General features: G+C 37.7%; 1 protein-coding gene across 2 annotated transcripts; it reads right to left on the reverse strand.

The window, feature by feature from the left end:
• Nucleotides 1–535: 535 nt before the first annotated feature.
• Nucleotides 536–18089, reverse strand: LOC118561285 (serum amyloid P-component-like). Of its 2 annotated transcripts, none has more exons than XM_036133274.1 (6): nucleotides 18035–18089; nucleotides 4434–4468; nucleotides 4236–4284; nucleotides 3646–3748; nucleotides 3250–3544; nucleotides 536–1027 (listed from the first exon to the last, which is right to left on the reverse strand). In XM_036133274.1, exons 1-6 carry the CDS (start codon nucleotides 18087–18089, stop codon nucleotides 809–811), a joined length of 756 nt encoding a protein of 251 aa, XP_035989167.1. In that variant the 3' UTR covers nucleotides 536–808. The 2 variants fall into 2 exon arrangements, with proteins under 2 accessions (XP_035989167.1, XP_035989170.1); XM_036133277.1 differs by lacking the exon at nucleotides 18035–18089 and adding an exon at nucleotides 4819–4837.
• Nucleotides 18090–19903: the final 1814 nt, after the last annotated feature.

Here is a 19903-nt window from a genome sequence, read left to right on the forward strand (position 1 = left end):
GACTCTGGCAGAATGACCACAATTTTGGCTGTTTTGGAACCAATATTGAGACGTACCAGTGAGACTTTAAGGCTGACAGAAAAACCAGAGTCTGCCTGCCCAAAACAAATGTTACTATCCAAACTGGCTCCCCTGCAATCTTAATTTCTCCTGGTTGTTATGTAAATAAGATACCCTCTGACATCTGTGACCTTGAAACAGAGCCCACTGAACTGCCTGATAATGTTCCATAACTATCAAAGACTAATGGCTGCAAGTACTATCTGGGACACATACACATACACAGAAACACACTCCCTCCACTATGCCTTCTTCCCTTACTATGCTGCTTTCTAGCTGTAGTGTCAGAATGGTCAGATCAGACACATCAAGCTGTAAGCTGTTTTTCCTATGTATCTCTGTCTGTTCATGTGCAGCACTTTGTCACTGAAATGTGTATTATGAGTAAACATGCCTTACTTACCATAAATGTGTTTTTATTTTAGGGTTTGTGGCTCATTTTCATTGAAAAGAATACAAAGGACCAACTTAAAAATTTGCATTCTTTATTAAGAAGATTTATTGTTTTTCTTCTCATGCTTATCAGATTTTGAAAAAACATCCAACAAAGTTGTAAGTACAACCATAAAACAAACATATGATCAGCATATAGTTATATAAAGGATTCAGTGATACAAATCAAAAATATATGATCTTAGAATGAAACAACAACGTTTAAGTGAGTTTTTGCTTTATACCATGAGAAATGTTTCTTGCTAATACAGTTTATTAATGATTGGCCATTATCTAAAATTATATAAAAGATGATTTACTGACAAGATTTCAGTTTACTCTCTGTCAACACTTTTCCTGTAATCTGGAATTCCAGTGCATTCCATTTCAACACATTTCCTTCTCCAAAGCTGATTTCATCCACATATTCCTGGATCTCGCAGGGCGAAAGCATGTGATCCCACATATGAACATCTGACATCATGCCAACAAATGATTGTTTCACATCGAAACCACCACCATGTGAATCCTGCTCCTGTAAGCAAAGAAAAAGTCGGAGACAATAATCAAAATGCAATCACAAGCATCAAAACCCTTAGAAGCTGTAAAAGTAGTTGTATATACATATATTTTTTGGAATGCATAGTGATGTAGATATTTTATTAGACACATATCAATACTTTGTAGCCTCACCGTATTCTAGACATCATTGGACTATTAACCAAAGCAGCACAAGGAAAACAGAAGCAATACTAGTTTTACAAAATAGGGTAGATGAATTCAAAGTAGTTTTTTTCCTTATAATGTGACTTATTACAAAATAAATGTACAAGCAGGAGAAAGTTAAGAATTTAAACAGTTTTTCCCAGGGTTTGTTACCCTAAATTTCTGTTTAACAAGTATGCACAGTTTGCCAATCAGACTCACTTGATGTAAACCAGGGATGTCAAACTGCAGTCCTCAAGGGGTTTGAGTTTAGCTGAATTACCTCCTCAGTATGTAGTCGAGTTCTCCAGAGTTCTGCTAATGACCTGGGGCCTCATTTATAAAGCTTGCGTATGCACAAAATGGTGCCTGAAATATGTGTACGTCATTTCCACCCAAAAGTTTGTATCTTTAAAAAAAAAAAACTTGAAAGGAAACTTTTCGGTCCTGACAGCAAATTTGACATATGCGCATGCTCAGTTTCACACCATATCAGACTTTAATCATAGATCGGTGTTATCATAAACATTCACACCCGCAATATTATTCACGCTTGCGCTGGTGACTATACATGTACTGCAGTTTACTGTTTTTAGCGAGCAGTAAGTGCTGCTGCAAGCCCTGCCCCTCCCACCTTCCAAGCACTGAAGTCAGTGCTTTGTCCTGGCTGCTGCCGAAGGCACAAGAAGGAGACCCATTACACTGCATATCCACATTTCAAATAAATCACATGCGCAACGTTGCAGCTGATTCTGCCCTGGTCCAATAAGTAGGATGTTAATATAATAATTTTTTCACTGAACGGTCTTTGCACTTAAATAAATCTCTGCTTGAAAAGAGAGAGCAGTCTCTCCGCTACGTTAAAATGCTCAAAATGGCTGCAGTTTGTTTCAGCTGATCACGTCACTTGATAACTATCCAAGTTTCTTCTTATCATAGAAGCTCTTCTTCTGGTAATATCACAAGTTTACTCTCAAATCATCACCGCTTTATTCTGGCAAATTTATGACATTGACATCCTAATTAAAAATGGTCTATTTGTCTTTGAGGTATTTTATTTTATTTACTGATTGATATGTTATTGTTCTAAGATTTTTTTATTGAAATAAAGTCAGTAATGATATTTTTTGTGTTCTCTTTTTATTTGAAAAGGTATCGAAAAGTATTGAAATACACGTTGGTACTGATACCAAACTGTTGGTACTGTGACAACATCAGACCTCTGATTATTTGACTCAATTGTGTTGAAGCAGAAACACATGCAGGACACTTGCCCTCGAGGACTGGAGTTTGACACGGCTGATGTAAACTTACAGAGGAGACAAAAACATTTTTTGTGAGCTCAAAGATAAAAGAGGCAACATTGATTGTATATTTTTGTCATATCATAATGCATGTAAATATTTACTCAGATTCTTCAAGCACTGTCTGATTTTACTAATCTTACAAATACAAGATTAATACAATTTAAGTCATACTTTGAATTAAAAATGCTTAACTTCAATGTAGAATCTTGTTTTTATACATTTTGAATCCTCATTTAGCCATTGTTTTCACCAAGAGTCAGTAATAAACCATTATATATATATATATATATATATATATATATATATATATATATATATATATATATATATATATATATATATATATATGTATATATCACCAAATTATTTTGCAGTTTACGTCCACTAACTCTTAATCTCAATACAATTTTGTGTTTTATCTGTCTGATTTTACTAATCTTACAAATACAAGATTAATACAATTTAAGTCATACTTTGAATTAAAAATGCTTAACTTCAATGTAGAATCTTGTTTTTATACATTTTGAATCCTCATTTAGCCATTGTTTTCACCAAGAGTCAGTAATAAACCATTATATATATATATATATATATATATATATATATATATATATATATATATATATATATGTATATATCACCAAATTATTTTGCAGTTTACGTCCACTAACTCTTAATCTCAATACAATTTTGTGTTTTTTTATAATGCACCAACATTTCAACATTTACACTGATTAAAACTCACCTGTCCCAAAGTAATTATAATTGGTCCATTGATATTGGATCCAGAGCTGACGAATTTCCTGTTTGAAGGCTTTCCATCCAGCCACAGTTGTACCAAACCAGATGCAGCATCCCATGTTGCACAAACTGAGTGCCACTTGTTCAGCTTGAAGTCCAGTCCTTCAAATGTTGCGTAATTGTTATTTACCCACATGTTAAGAGAATCCAACTTAGATTTGAAAAGCAAAAAGGCATTATCCTTAGATGGTAGGGCCAATGAGAAAAGGGCATGAGCTCTTTTGAGGTCTGTAAAGTACCTATGTTGAGGCAAAAGACATTTTTTTTTAAAAGTTTAGACATTCAGGCATTCTTTAGATAATTACATTTATTTAAAGAATATCAAAAATTAAATACTTGCCTAAAACAGACAGTCACAGTCCCTAAATTTTGCCTTGATGTTGTCAACCTAACATGTGCTGTGTTGGTCTCTTGTGGGAAGGTGAACATTTTATCTAAAAGATCTTTAAAACAAAGAAGCCATTAGGAAATGTAAGAGAAGCACATTTTCCAAAACCCTTTAAAATAGTGAATAATTCACCCATAAAATGTTGGCAGGCTTTAGCAGCAAAAATTATGCACACAGAATTGCATCATCATGATGTTAAAATTAATTGAAATGTGTTTCTAAAATGTTAGGTAAAAAAACAAAAAAAAACTAAAAAAAAAAAAAAAAAAATACTTCTCTGGTTCCTGATTATGCTAATCTAATACATAAATCCCTGATATTATTTGAAAAAAAAAACAGCTATTCAGTTTCACCAACAACTTCTTCTTTTACAAATTAATTTGGTTGTGCGGAAGTCAAAGGGATAAAAAAGTGTGACTACACCATTCTAAAATTATATACTTCAGGATTGAAACATTCAGTTCACTCTAGACATTTGACATCATTATAAATATCATTATAAACCTTTTATGTCTATTGCTGTAAAAATATGCATTTTTTACTTTGAGGAAGGGCAGCACATGATGTCACCAATAGCAGCAAGAACAGCATCTGACACAAACAAAAAAACACACACATCTGTCAAAAATATTAGCAGCAGTGGTTAACAGAAAATAAAGACTTATTCAAGTTTTCTGCTGTCTACAGTTGCCATAAAAAGCTTAGAACTTTTTGTTCACAATAGAATAGAATAGAAATACCTTTATTGTCCCACAGAGGAGAAATTCAGCTATGACTGTGGCAAAAACAAGTAGACAAAAGCCACAAGACTTAACATGCAATATTGACCAATATGAAAAGAACAAAATGTAAAACGTTGTACAGCAGAACAGAAAAAAAAAAAAACATATCGGAAAGGAAGAAAATATTGTGCAATTACAAATAAATGATAAGGCACATTGAGATAAAATGTGAAATGTTCAACTTAAAAATAAATTAACAACAGCCAATTTACAGAACAATGGGAAGAAACGGTATAAAATAAATGATTGTAGAAACGTCTTTCTCAGAGCAGTTCAAAACTTTGTAACATTGTGAAATATTACCCCAATATTGTCCTACTATGAATTGTATTTCGTGTCTTACCTTGGATATTGTTTCTGGACGTTGTGTGCAAAGGTATCAGATTGTCACTTATATACTTTCACTGTTGGTAGAATAACTCCCTACTACTGACCCAAGTTCTATGTAAATAATCATATAATCATAATCATCTTTTTATTGTCACTGCAATGAAGTTCCAATGAAATTTGTTCTCTACAGTGTCCACATCAATTTTTTACACAGTATTTTCAGACTGTTGCCAGTGAACGTACATTTAGTAGTTGAAAGCTGAAAATCATGAATTCCATCTTTATTCTGCTACACTTAGAAAAATAGTAGGCCTGTACAAAGTTAAATAAGACATGTTGCCTTATATTCTCAATTCAATTCAATTCAATTCAATTTTATTTATATAGCGCCAAATCATGAAACATGTCATCTCAAGGCACTTTACAAAGTCAAGTTCAATCATATTATACAGATTGGGTCAGATTATACAGATTGGTCAAAAATGTCCTATATAAGGAAACCAGTTGATTGCATCAAAGTCCCGACAAGCAGCATTCACTCCTGGGGAACCGTAGAGCCACAGGGAGAGTCGTCTGCATTGTACATGGCTTTGCTGCAATCCCTCATACTGAGCAAGCATGAAGCGACAGTGGGAAGAAAAACCACCCATTAACGGGAAGGAAAAACCTCCGGCAGAACCGGGCTCAGTATGAACGGTCATCTGCCTCGACCGACTGGGGTTACAGAAGACAGAACAGAGACACAACAAGAGAAACAAAAAAGCACAGAAGCACACATTGATCTAGTAATCTGTTCTACATTAGATGGAAGTAGCGGGTGAGCCGTCTTCTCTGGATGATGTCACAGTTAACAGAACGCCAGACCAGGTGTACCTACTATGAAGAAAAAGAGAGAGAGCAAAAAGTTAAAAGCTGAAATGACGACAGTCATTTCAATGTAATACAATGCAAAACTGGAGAACAGTAGACTGAAGAACAGTAGAAATCAGTAGAGTGAGAAAATTAGACCCTGATGTCCTCCAGCAGCCTAGGCCTATCACAGCACAACTATAGAGATAGCTCAGGGTATGAGCCACTCTAACTATAAGCTTTGTCAAAAAGGAAAGTTTTAACATTAGTCTTAAAAATAGATAGGGTGTCTGCCTCACGGACCAAAACTGGGAGTTGGTTCCACAGGAGAGGAAGCCTGATAGCTAAAGGATCTGCCTCCCATTCTACTTTTAGAGACTCTAGGAACCACCAGCAGACCTGCAGTCTGAGAGCGAAGTGCTCTGTTAGGAACATACGGGGTAATCAGAGCTCTGATATATGATGGAGCTTGATTATTAAGGGCTTTATACGTTAGAAGGAAAATTTTAAATTCTATTCTTGATTTAACAGGAAGCCAATGAAGGGAAGCTAAAATTGGAGACATATGATCCCTCTTGTTGATTTTCATCAGAACTCTTGCCGCAGCATTTTGAATCAGCTGAAGACTTCGAACTGCATTTTGTGGACTTCCTGATAGTAAAGAATTACAATAGTCCAGCCGTGAAGTAACAAATGCATGGACTAGTTTTTCAGCATCACTCCTGGACAGAATGTTTCTAATTTTGGCGATATTCCGGAGGTGAAAAAAGGAAACTCTGGAAACCTGTTTAATATGGGATTTAAATGACATGTCTTGGTCGAAAACAACACCAAGATTTTTAACTTTATTACCAGAGGCTAAGTTAATGCCATCCAGATTAAGGGATTGATTAAGAACTTTATTTTTTGAAGACTCTGGCCCAAAGATTACAACTTCTGTCTTGTCAGAATTTAAATGCAGGAAATTTAAAGTCATCCAGCTTTTGATGTCATCAAGACATGACTGCAGTCGAAGTAACTGATTGGATTCATCAGGATTTATGGATAAATATAGCTGAGTGTCATCAGCATAACAGTGGAAATTAATCCCATGCTGTCTGATAATTTTGCCAATCGGAAGCATATATATAGTAAATAGAATTGGTCCAAGGACTGAACCCTGTGGTACTCCACAAGTGACCCTAGAGTTTGAGGAAGATTTATTATTAACATGAACAAACTGGAATCTGTCCGACAGATAAGATTTAAACCAGCCTAATGCTTTTCCCTTAATCCCTACTGTATGCTCAAGTCTTTGTAGGAGAATATTGTGATCAACTGTATCAAATGCAGCACTGAGATCTAACAGGACAAGTATAGACACAAGTCCATTATCTGAGGCCATGAGAATATCATTGGTGACCTTCACCAGAGCTGTTTCAGTGCTATGATGAGCTCTGAAGCCTGACTGAAACTCCTCAAGTAGGTCATTACTTTGTAAATGTTCACATAGTTGATTAGCAACTACTTTCTCAATAATTTTAGATAAGAAAAGAAGATTAGATATAGGTCTGTAATTTACTAACTCATCTTGATCAAGAGATGGTTTCTTAAGTAAAGGTTTAATAACAGCTACTTTAAAAGCCTGTGGTACATATCCATTTACCAAGGATAGATTAATCATGTCTAAATAGGACCACTGATCAGAGGGAATACCTCCTTAAACAACTTGGTTGGGATTGGGTCTAACATACAGGTAGAAGGTTTAGATGAAGCTAAAATTTTAGATAGCTCAGAAAGCTCTACTGCTTTTAAACAGTTCAGACACTGCGCAGGTTCTAAGGATTCCTCCAATGCTGCCTCACTTACTGAGGATGAGGTAATCATGTTTGGGAGGATGCCAATTATTTTATTTTTAATGGAATCAATTTTATTTATGAAGAATCCCATAAAATTATTACTGCTAAGAGCTAAGGGAATGGATGGATCAACAGAGCTGTGGCTCTGGGTAAGTTTGGCAACTGTACTGAAGAGAAATCTAGGATTATTCTTATTCTCCTCAATTAATGATGAAAAATATGCTGCTCTAACTCTGCGAAGGGTCTTGTTATACAACAATAGACTGTTCTTCCAGATTAAGTAGGATTCCTCTTGGTGTGTAGAGCGCCATTTTCTCTCCAATTTCCTAACATTGTGCTTCAAGGAACGCAGCTCTGAATTAAACCAAGGAGCCAGCTTCCTGTGAATAATCACCTTCTTTTTCAAGGGAGCTACATTGTCTAATGCAGAACGCAATGACAAAGTCATACCGTTTACAAAGACATCTATTTGTGAATTGGAAGATACAACATTGCTGCCATCTACAGGGCATTTCTGCAATACGGAGGATATTAAAAAGGGGACAGACTCTTTAAGCTTTGATACAGCATTATCCGATAAAGATCTACTATAATGGAACCCTCTTTTGGGGGTGGAGAACTCAGTTAGATTAAACTCAAATGTTATTAAAAAATGATCAGATAGGACAGGGTTGTGAGGAAATACTGTTAATTCTTCACAATCAATGCCATATGTCAGCACAAGGTCTAAAGTATGGAGCCAAGAGTGCGTCGGTTTATGCACATTTTGAGCAAAACCAATTGAATCTAGGATAGTTTTAAAGGCTACACTAAGGTTATCACATTCTGTGTCAACATGGATGTTAAAATCACCCACTATAATAGCCTTATCCGTATTTAACACCAAATCAGATAAGAAATCTGACAACTCATCCAAAAACTGAGTGTAAGGGCCTGGTGGAAGATACAAAACAACAAACAGAAGAGGTTTTATTGCTTTGCAGTTTGGATGAGGGAAACTGAGGGTTAAATGTTCAAAAGAACTGTAGTTATTAATTGGCCTGGGACTAATTAATAAATCAGACTGAAAGATGGTTGCCACTCCTCCTCCTCTTCCCACAGATCTGGGAATGTGGAAATTTGAATAATTGGAGGGAGTTGACTCATTTATACTAACGTAGTCCTCTTGTAGCCAGGTTTCTGTGAGACAAAACAAATCAATCTGTTTATCAGAAATCAATTCGTTAACTAACAAAGTCTTTGGAGGGAGAGACCTTATATTTAATAGACCACATTTAATTGTTTTATTTTTAGGTTCAAGGTGAACCGTATTGATTTTTATTAGGTTTTTTAAGATTTGTTCCTTTTAGATAAGTTTTTGATCTGTTAAGCTTTGGCCGTGGGAAAGACACCGTCTCAATAGGATAATGGATGGGTAACAGTACAGAAGCTGCAGAGAGGTGTGTTAAACTACGGCTCTGCTTCCTGGTCTGGACCCTGGGTTGTCAGCATTTAGGAGGACTAATAAATCCGGCCAGATTTCTAGAAAGAAGAGCTGCACCATCCAAAGTAGGATGGATGCCGTCTCTCCGGATCAGACCAGGTTTTCCCCAGAAAGTTCTCCAGTTATCAATGTAGCCCACGTCGTTTTCAGGACACCACCTAGACAACCAGCGGTTGAATGATGACATGCGGCTAAACATGTCATCACTGGTCAAATCAGGCAGGGGACCAGAGAAAATTACGGAGTCCGACATTGCTTTAGCAAACTTCACACACCGAAGCAACACCAACTTTAGTGACCTCCGATCGGCGTGATCGGGTGTCATTACCGCCAGCGTGAATAACAATCTTACTGTATTTACGCTTATCCTTAGCCAGCAGTTTTAGGTAAGATTCTATGTCGCCCGTTCTGGCCCCTGGCAGGCATTTAACTATGGTCCCTGGTGTCTCTAGTGCCACGTTTCTGACTATTGAGCTCCCAATAACCAGGATCGGCTTCTCAGCGGGTGTGTCGCTGAGTGGGGAAAATTTGTTTGAAACGCAGACGGGTTGGTGGTGAACTGGGGGCTGAAATCTAGAGCTATGCTTCCTACGAACTGTCACCCAGCCGGCCTGCTTACCCGGCTGCTCGGGTGCTTCTGGAGGACCACTAAGTGAACTAACGCTAGGTCTATGTGGCTCCGCGCTAGCAGAGGGGCGGCTATCAGCTGGTCTTTCCATAGCACGGAGCCGGGACTCTAATTCTGACACCCTCGCCTCCAAAGCTACAAAAACACTACATTTATTACAAGTACCATTATCACTAAAGGAGGCAGAGGAATAGCTAAACATCTGACACAGAGAGCAGGAGATAAGGGGAGACTTAGTCAGAGACGGAGAAGCTGAAGTAATAGTAGGAGAGGAAGCCATTGTGGAGCTAAAGCTAGGCTAGCGCCCTTCTACCACGCCAAGAGAGCAAACTGTGAAACACGAGGAGTTCCCAAGCGTGATGTGCAGCAACAGAAAATGTTTTAAAAGTGCTTATGTGTTAGAAACAGATGTTACAGCAAAGAGATTAAAGATAAAAGCGAGAGAATCTGGAGCAACAAACCGTTGCTCACGCAGTGAAAACAGGAAGTGATACAATACGCCTTACCGCAAACAGGAAGTGACGTCAGCCACAAGTCATCCGTGTGCACTCCAGTCTTACATTCTCCAAAGATCATTTACTGTAAAATATGGAACCATTATTTAGTTGGTTTGAACAGTTTAATCAGATCATTAAAATATATATTTTTTTCAAATTAGTATTTAATTAGTGGAGAAATTCAACAACACGTGAAAGAAATTAAAACATATTCTGCTATGGGTGTTACAAATACTTCCATAACAAAAGGGGATTAAAAATAGAAGGGAAGAAGATTTATTAACTGAGCTATTGGCAGCATTTAAAAGCACAGGAAATTCAACAGAAGACATAAATATTACAATGTAGGACAGTCGATAAACAGTGACATTACCCTTGGACCTGTTTAATTACAACATCCTGGTTTCAAAACAAATATCCAGCTATATGTATTGGGTCTTGATATGGTAAGTTAAAGTTAAGTAAGACCTGTTGTCTTACATTCTCCAAAGATCATTTACTGTAAAATATGGAACCATTATTTAGTTAGTTTGAACAGTTTAATCAGATCATTAAAATATATATTTTTTGTTTCAAATTAGTATTTAATTAGTGGAGAAATTCAACAATCACATGAAAGAAATTAAAACATATTCTGCTATTTTGAAAACATGGGTGTTACAAATACTTCCATAACAAAAGGGGATCAAAAGTAGAAGTGAAGAAGTTTTATTAACTGAGCTATTGGCAGCATTTAAAAGCAAAGGAAATTCAACAGAAGACATAAAGATTACAATGTAGGACAGTCGATAAACAGTGACATTACCTTTGGACCTGTTTAATTACAACATCCTGGTTTCAAAACAAATATCCTGCTATATTTATTGGGTCTTGATATGGTAAGTTAAAGTTAAGTAAGACCTGTTGTCTTACATTCTCCAAAGATCATTTACTGTAAAATATGGAACCATTATTTAGTTGGTTTGAACAGTTTAATCAGATCATTAAAATATATTTTTGTTTCAAATTAGTATTTAATTAGTGGAGAAATTCAACAATCACGTGAAAGAAATTAAAACATATTCTGCGAATTTGAAAACATGGGTGTTACAAATACTTCCATAACAAAAAGGGATCAAAAGTAGAAGTTTATAACTGAGCAATTGGCAGCATTTAAAAGCAAAGGAAATTCAACAGAAGACATATAGACATTACCCTTGGACCTGTTTAATTACAACATCCTGGTTTCAAAACAAATATCCTGCTATATGTATTGGGTCTTGATATGGTAATCATTTATTGAGAATCATTGTGTTCAACATAGTAAATGAATGACAGAATTATCATTTCCCAATAACATGGCAGTTGGAGTAATCATTAATTTCTTCTCTTAGAAATAAGAATTTAGATGTGAGTGTTGACTGTGCATCTGTTTCCTTTTAATTTAATTCTATTTATTTTTCCCCGTCTCTATTTAATGAAATATATTTCAACAAAATCACAACTAGTTTCCATCTTGGAAGAATGATTTGCATAAAAAGTTAAAGTTAATTTTGTTGTGTCAAGGATTTACTCATGGTACATAAAAATAAATTTGATAGAGCGTTGGTAAAAAATAAACTACAGCTTCTGAGTTGATAAAAACTTTTATCATGATCAAAAATTCATTTAATCTAACCTCAAGTGTACTCAACATATTCCATGTTTTCATAATTTATTAAGTAATAAACAAGCAAAAATTTTAAAAGTGAAAAATGTAAGTAAAGAACTATGCATAGCTTTTGTGCTACCATAGCAGGGAATTTCTACAAATCAAATTGATCATCAATGAGACAACCTAAAAAAATGATTTGCTATTGGTGTGCATATAGATGGATAGTAACACCATGCATCAGCAATGTGGTTCAAAAGTCAAAAGTTTATGTCAATCAGGAAAGGGTGTTAAGACCATTTCACTAAAAACTGATGTCCATCATTCCACAGTGAGAAAGGTTATTAACAGTTGGACAAATATTAAGACAGCTACCAAACTTCCAGGAGTGAATGGCTTAAAAAATGAAGGCTGATTGGTGTGGTTGGTTTGTTTATGCACAAAGATTTTACAAGCTAACTTTAGCAATTAAACAATGACAGTTCCAGTTGGAGTAACAGCTACCAATAATAGATAATACGGAAAGGGCAATAAAAGAAAATCCTTTTCTAACTCCTGACTGAGGACTTTATTGCAGATCAAGTGCTTTATTACCTTGCGTATGCTTTTAAGTGATAGGTTGTTGTGAGAGACATGTATATGTCATTATTGTTAGGTCAATAAAAAACAGGCATCATTACAAAGTATTAAAGACTTGATTGACAAAAAAAAAAAAATAAGTTGAGGCATTGCAATTGTATCATGTAATAAAGAACTATGACAAAAGTATAACTTTAAAATGACTTAAAATGTATTCATACCCCTTGATGCTTTTCACATTTTGTTACAATATAACACAATCCAGGTTGTGTCAGAAAGGCCGTGCAGTGGCTGGGGGATTTCCTCAGGGTCGTCTCTCCTCTTTCCTTGGGGGGGGGGGGGGGTGCAGATATCCTGTGTCAACCCCTCCTGGGTGCCCTGCTTTGGGGGCCCCTTTGGGAGTCCGGGGTTATGGGTCCCCTGATTCCTGCCTCTGTGCTCGGGGAAGGCAGGCCTTTGGTTCTCCACAACCACTATCGAGCTATTTCCTTCTGGATAATTTTCACCTAAACTAGTGCACTCTCACAAACTCCCACAGGTGCAGGGTTCCAGGTATTAAGTGTTCACTTATATACAGAAAGCCTGTAATTTATTTATTTATGTTTTTTCACTTTCTATTTTCAGGTTTAATTTTACACGTCAGCTTAATAGTTGTACATATGATTTAGCAATGGCATCTAGGTGTTACTCGATTGTATCTGTTGCTTTATTGTCTGTTGGTTGTGCTGTTCTTTTTGCATCTCTCTTTCCAGGTGATGGAGCAGACGGAGAACGTTTTATCATTCTCTCCCTTTTATCTCTTCTTTCTTTCACCTCTTCTCTTTCTTTTTTTTCTCTTCTTGTTCTTCCTTTACTCTCCCATTGTAGTGTCCATATAATTTGAAATTCTCCCAGCAGGAATCACAATAAAGCTATTAACATGCATAAATCAAGCGGAGCACTATGGCGAAAGCTGTTCACTCCACTTGTGAAAGCAAAATCTGTCGAGCTCTATCTGGCATTGAGATATCAATTCCCATTGCCACATTGCTAGACAGGGCACTGAAAAAAAAAAAGAAAAAAGGCCGTCCAGTGTAAAAACTTAAATTTATTGCTGACTTGCTGTAGCGACCACTGAATAAGGGGGCAGCTGAAATCACTCTCTCTTACACATATTGTAACTTGTAATTTACCTGCTTGGCAGTTTGAAAAGATGGTCTTTAGCAAATGGCCAAAAGAAATAGGTCCAGACCAAACGTGATTTGGGCTATGTTAAGGCAATTCCATTCTCAAAGGTTTTATGGTAATATGTAACGATTATCTAATTACTTTTAACAAGGCCATACATTGTACATTATTTTTCTGAAATCTGTGGTTATTTACACTGTAAACTGCAGCAGATATCCAAAAGGTACCATTGCAAGTTGTTGGGTATGCTGGTAAAGGTTCTCAGTCATCCAGGTCATAATTCCAAAAAAACTGTAACGATCCTGGCACTGGAGCTGATACACAATTCAGCACACCTGCTCCACTCCTCTTGTTTCTCCAATTAGTCTTCACTGGTTCCACCTGTCTCACCTCCATATATACCCAGTCCAGATCAGCCCCCAGTGCCAGATCGTCTCAAGCCAACCCTTGTTACTTTCCAGCCTTCCTGAAACCTGCCAGTCTTGCTGTTATCCGACCTGATTCCGCCACCGTTTACCGAGCCCGCCAGACCCCTGAATTGTTCCTGTCCAACCGCCTGTGTGCCCGACCTGATCAGCCTTCTGACCGCCGATTCTGTCTCTGCCCTGGATAGTCTGCTTGTGTACCGGACCCCCGCTCTGATTAAGTCTTCGAATCTGCCTGAACCCTTTTGCATCTCTGTCCACCAGTTAATAGACCTTGGAACGGACCTGGATTTCCCTGCTGGATTGCCCCTGTTTGCCTGCCGCTTAACGGCCTCACAATCACTGTCTGCCATCGGACATCCGCCCCGGACCCGAACCGGTCCCAAGCTCTGAATCCCTCTACCAGGTTAGTGATCCTCCTTCTCTCTCCTTGCCAGTTTTTCCCTTTTTTCCGATCACTAACCTGTAGTGTCTGCCATAGGGGGGTTCCAGTTGGAGAGCTGCCTGCTGTGCGCTCCATGTGCCGCGCTGCCTGCGCGTTTTCCCTGACACGCTCAGAGCTTGAGTAAATAAAACACTTAAAGGCTCATACCTGTTTGTGTGCATATTGGGTCCTTATTCCCGTATGTTACAAAAACATTAAAAAAACAAAACAACTGGACTTTTTTCTGAAGTTTGAAGACGTTTCATTTCCCATCCAAGAAGCTTTCTCAATTCAAGGTCTGGAGGAGTGTGGAGTTCCAAATTTTTATACTATTGCCCAAAAAGGCTTTGTATGGCTTAGATAACATTCAAATTATACCTAAACCCCATTACAAACTTACACTGTCTCTCTGACAGTGTAAGAAATGTAAAATAACACCCTCAGCACAAAAAAAGCAAACATAAACACAACACCATAAGCCGACACATTTCAGTGGGGGGGGGTCCAAGTCTAGTACCCCAAGTGAGCAGCACTTACGTGTTTCCAACCTAAGTTCCTGTCCCAGGGGGAAAAAACAATAAGGCATAGTGAATACAATGAGTCACAGGGGGTTGTATTTATCACCATGTGTGTGTGTGTGTGTGTGTGTGTGTGTGTGTGTGTGTGTGTGTGTGTGTGTGTGTGTGTGTGTGTGTGTGTGTGTGTGCGTGCGTGCGTGCATGCGTGTGTCAGTAGGCCAATGACTCTCGAGTCCTTCCAGCCATAGTATTGGAATATTATCAGCAGTTCAACAAGGGCACTGTTCGAGTTCACAGGTGTCATGAGCAGGTCCAGGTGGGGGTAGAGCGTTTTTTTTTTTGCATAACATCCAGGTGAATTTGAGATAAGCAAGCATCAGGGCGCCGGATTCAATAACAAGGAGATTGTTTTTTTATCAGGCTGACTGTAAAACTTGTGTCAGCCTTCAAGTCTCCGCTGGTCCATCTTCAAGGCAAGCCCCAAGAAAAAATTGTTGGACTTTCTGCTGTAAATCGAGCTAGAAATTCCCCTGAGGTCTTTCCATTCCACCTCTCAGTTCATACCACCGCGGGCATGCAATGCTGTGCCAGTATCGCATCCAGCTTGCTGTTTTGCTCACAAAGCATGAGTATGGGTGTTCAACGCTTAATCCATAACACACTCCCTGCAGTCTTACCAAGGCCAAAACTGCAGCCGATATATCAGGTAACCGCCAGCTCCAATAAACTGAATAAATCCAATATTTCTGTGGATAATATTATGATTAGTGAGACTGGAAAAGTCTGCGGGCAATTCCACCAGGTGAGAAATATTTATTCATCAAACTTTAGTGATGAAGGTGATTAACATTTACACAATTCAAATACTTGGTTTTCTAGTATGATTGAACAGACCATATTTCCCAAGAACAAAAAGAGAATGAACATTTCCTACTTTGAAACACAGCCTTTACAAATTTTTTTGTGTGCTTTGTTTTTTGTTTCACGAACACTTCTTTTGCTTATCTTCTATCAGCACTCTTCCAGTAACATCAAATGTCAGCGCCATCCAGTTAGACACATTTCCTGGACTGAAAGTAAGTTCAGCCACATAGTGATGCATCTCACAGGGAGAAAGGATATAGTCCCACATGTTGACATCGGAAATCATGCCAACAAAAGACTGCCCGATCTCTAAGCCTCCACCATAGCTGCCCTGTTCCTATGACAAAAAAAGCAGCAAAAGAATAAGAAATTCTAAATGTCTAAGTATGAACTAACTTACCCCACTGTTAAAGTTCAGACATTTACATATTAAAGCTATTTGTATACCTGTCCCAGAATAACAATTGGTTGGCTGATCTGTGATCCACTGACAAACTTGCCATCAAACCACAGCTGCCCAATGCCAGATTCAGCATTCCTTGTGGAACAGACAGAGTGCCACACACTCAGCTTGTAGTCTAGAAAACTGAGCCCTCTCACTCCTGACATAGACATCAAGTGCTTATGCTGCCACGTCCTTAATTATGACAAAATTATTGTCATAAAAAGGTGTTGCCAGAGGAAATAGGCTGTAGGTTCTACTAAGATCTGTAAAGAACCAGTAAGAAAGGTAAAGTTAATAAATTTAAACAAGGTGCAATTACTTAATTGTTTCCCTTAAGCCGGGCATACACTGTACGAGTTTTTCAGTCGTGGTACTTATATACATCTCAAACTGTGCAACGGAACCGGGGGGTTTAAAACTTCACCGCTCACGATCTGTATATCGCGCGATGCTCGCACGCGACCGGAGTGCTCACACTGTACGTCCGAACGTAGACAGAAGAAGAAGAAGACAGAAGTGTCGATGGCTACTGTAAACATTATTCAATTCAATTCAATTCAATTTTATTTATATAGCGCCAAATCATGAAACATGTCATCTCAAGGCACTTTACAAAATCAAGTTCAATCATATTATACAGATTGGGTCAGATTATACAGATTGGTCAAAAATGTCCTATATAAGGAAACCAGTTGATTGCATCAAAGTCCCAACATGCAGCATTCACTCCTGGGGAACCGTAGAGCCACAGGGAGAGTCGTCTGCATTGTACATGGCTTTGCTGCAATCCCTCATACTGAGCAAGCATGAAGCGACAGAGGGAAGAAAAACTCCCCATTAACGGGAAGGAAAACCTCCGGCAGAACCGGGCTCAGTATGAACGGTCATCTGCCTCGACCGACTGGGGTTACAGAAGACAGAGCAGAGACACAACAAGAGAGACAAAAAAGCACAGAAGCACACATTGATCTAGTAATCTGTTCTACATTAGATGGTAGTAGCGGGTGAGCCGTCTTCTCTGGATGATGTCACAGTTAACATAACGCCAGAATAGGTGTACCTACTACATTACCGGAGAGAAACGCGCTGCTTTGGCAATACGTGCAATTTTGTGTGCAGAAAGCCCTAAAAAGAAAAGGCGACGACGTATTTGGACAAAGACATGGCTGAGCAAACGTGACTACTACGGTCTGTCAGTTTTACAGAAAGAACTTGAGGTAAGCTGGCGGCCGTGCACATTTAACACCCCAGCCTTTTCCTCTTTGTTTATCAACAATGTCACAATAGTCAGTCAAATCTACTTGTTAGCACGTGCGCACTGTGCGAGGTTGGGGGGAAAACGGCTCGTAAACTGTTGTAGCTCTGCTTGAACAGCAGGATGCGCTCACGAAAACCTCACGACGGCCGACTGAATTTCAAACATGTTTGATTTCAACCGACCGTCCAATTCCTGATAGGGAGGTGGTCGTGAGAGGCCAATCGCCCCTCCTCCCCCCCTGTACGATCAAGCTGAAATTCAGCCCGATTCAAAAAATGCTTGCACGACTGAAGAATCGGCCCGAAAAGGGCAAAAACTCGTACAGTGTATACGCGGGGCTTTAGTTTGTTGTGGAAAGGTAAACATTTTCCAGATAGATCTAGATGACACAAAAAGAATAAAAAATAATTTCACAATGAAAACCATAATAAAAAGTCCCATGAAACTGTCACTTTGACCAGGTCTTTTTTCTCCAATGTGAGATCAATAAAGCTTATCTTATCTTATCTTATAATTAAACATATAGTATTAAACATAACTTTAATTTATCAGTCTTTTTTACTTAGAAGCATAGAAAATTAACTTAATTTGTGAAAGTTTGTTATATTATTACATGTGTTCTACCTTGAGGAGTTGCAGCACAGGCTGTCAACATCATGAGGAGATTCAAAGCCGCCATCTGAAACAAACATTAAAATATTAGGTTTTAACGCTATGAATGCAAGATACTTTAAAGTCTTACTTAAATACTTTAAATGTAACTAATTTCACATTAGAGCTAGTCACAATCTTACCTTTAGGTCTGTGTCCAACTGTAATGAGAAAAAAAATGCCAGTGAGTGTTCTTATATAGAGGATGCCCGTTGTGCTCAGTTACTTGTTTTCCAACAACTGGCTTCATGTTTGGAATAGGGCTAGCGACAGAACTGGTTTTTAGTTGGTTCTATAAAAAAGAACAATGGGGAAAGAAGAAAAACAAACTGAACGACAACCTGTTTTTCTACAGGCTAAACACCACTATGCAATTATGTTACATAAAATGTGTATTTCAGTATGTCCCCTCCTTGATTGCATTCTGAACCCTGCAGAGAACAGCATTTTGGAGTTACAAGAAAATGTTTAAAGTGAAATCCGTCTAAAAATGTGTGCTGCAGGATTATCATCTTTATCTTTTTCTTCTTTATTTCTTAATGTTTTGGCTATTTTTTTCTTGGTTGCTGTTTATTTTGCTTATTTTACCTGATTCAGAACCCTGCATTTAATTCATTACAATCACATGCAGAGGTAGGGAGTAACTAGCTACATTTACTCGAGTAACTCAGGAAAAAATACATTTTGGAGTAGTTTTACTGCACCGTACGTTTCACATTTACTTGAGTAATATTATCATGAAGTGCCTGTGCAACTTTTCAGTTATCACCAATATTCAGTTATTTGGTGTTGTGGCAACACCCAAAAAGCATAAATCAGAGCCAACTGCACTTTGACGACTCTCACTTTTAGGAGGATGGGCCTCCATATGCTTAAAAACCACTGGTTACTCATGTGTGAGCCACCAGAAATGACAAAGACTCCTGAATAGATGTCAAACATTTTCAGAAAAACTGAGCAAAAGTCTAGTTGCCTTCGATTTAAGCCTGTTTGTTATTATCCCTAATTGTCTCTACTCCTATTAGGGTAAAATTCTGGCTGCTCTACTTAATGTCACTTCACTGAATGATATTTTAACCAAGAATGCACAGACACACACTTACAGTGTATGGTAAGCGAGAATGCATGTTTGTACACAAATGTCATTGTTTTAATGTTATTTTTGATCTATTGGGCCTCTTGTGGCATTTAGAGATCAAGTGTAAGGAGGCATTCCAACCTCCTTGACTTATTTGGAGCCCACCACCACAGATCAAGTTGCCAGTAAAGACAGGCAAAACAATAATGAATATAAGAAGATCTTGATTGCTGTGATACAATAAAGTTTTTTCCATTGGCTATTTCTCATGGTACCAATAACTTCAACATATTTTTTTTTAAAAAAAATATGAGAATTTAAATGTAAATGTCCTCAAGGAAAAAGTATAATTTTGGGGCTTAACTCTAGATGTTTTTATTTCTCTCCCTGGTTCTTTCCCACATTTGAAAATACATGAGACAGACAGTTAAAGCCCTCAGATATTTCTTTGTTGATGAGAGCTTTGCATCTGCTGTGTTGGATTCTCGTGGGAACGTGAACATTTTGTCCAAGAGATCTTTAAAAAAGAATTTGTAAAATAGAATAAAGGTAACACTTTACATTTTTTTAACTATGTCCACTATGGTGTTCTAGTAACCAGTTTTTAATTATTAAAGTTGGAACGCACACAAATTGTCCTTTTATTGCTCTTGTTTATTTCTTTGACACGCATCTGCAGGCTGATGCAAGGAGATTCTAGCTGAAAAATAAGGGAGCCAAAAGAGACAAGTCTTTTCAATTTGAATGCAGTATAATATAACATG

Source organism: Fundulus heteroclitus, chromosome 3 (genome assembly GCF_011125445.2).
Source record: "Fundulus heteroclitus isolate FHET01 chromosome 3, MU-UCD_Fhet_4.1, whole genome shotgun sequence".
NCBI lineage: Eukaryota > Metazoa > Chordata > Actinopteri > Cyprinodontiformes > Fundulidae > Fundulus > Fundulus heteroclitus.

What these genes read in the sequence shown, in the direction of transcription:
- LOC118561285 (XM_036133274.1), bottom strand. Translation starts at nt 18,089, where the DNA reads ATGGCGGCTTTGAATCTCCTCATGATGTTGACAGCCTGTGCTGCAACT. An exon ending in CTGTGCTGCAACTCCTCAAG is followed by an intron (nt 4,469 to 18,034) that starts GTAGAACACATG and finishes TTTTTGCCACAG; the next exon opens with TCATAGCTGAATTTCTCCTC. An exon ending in TCCTCTGTGGGACAATAAAG is followed by an intron (nt 4,285 to 4,433) that starts GTATTTCTATTC and finishes TGTTTGTGTCAG; the next exon opens with ATGCTGTTCTTGCTGCTATT.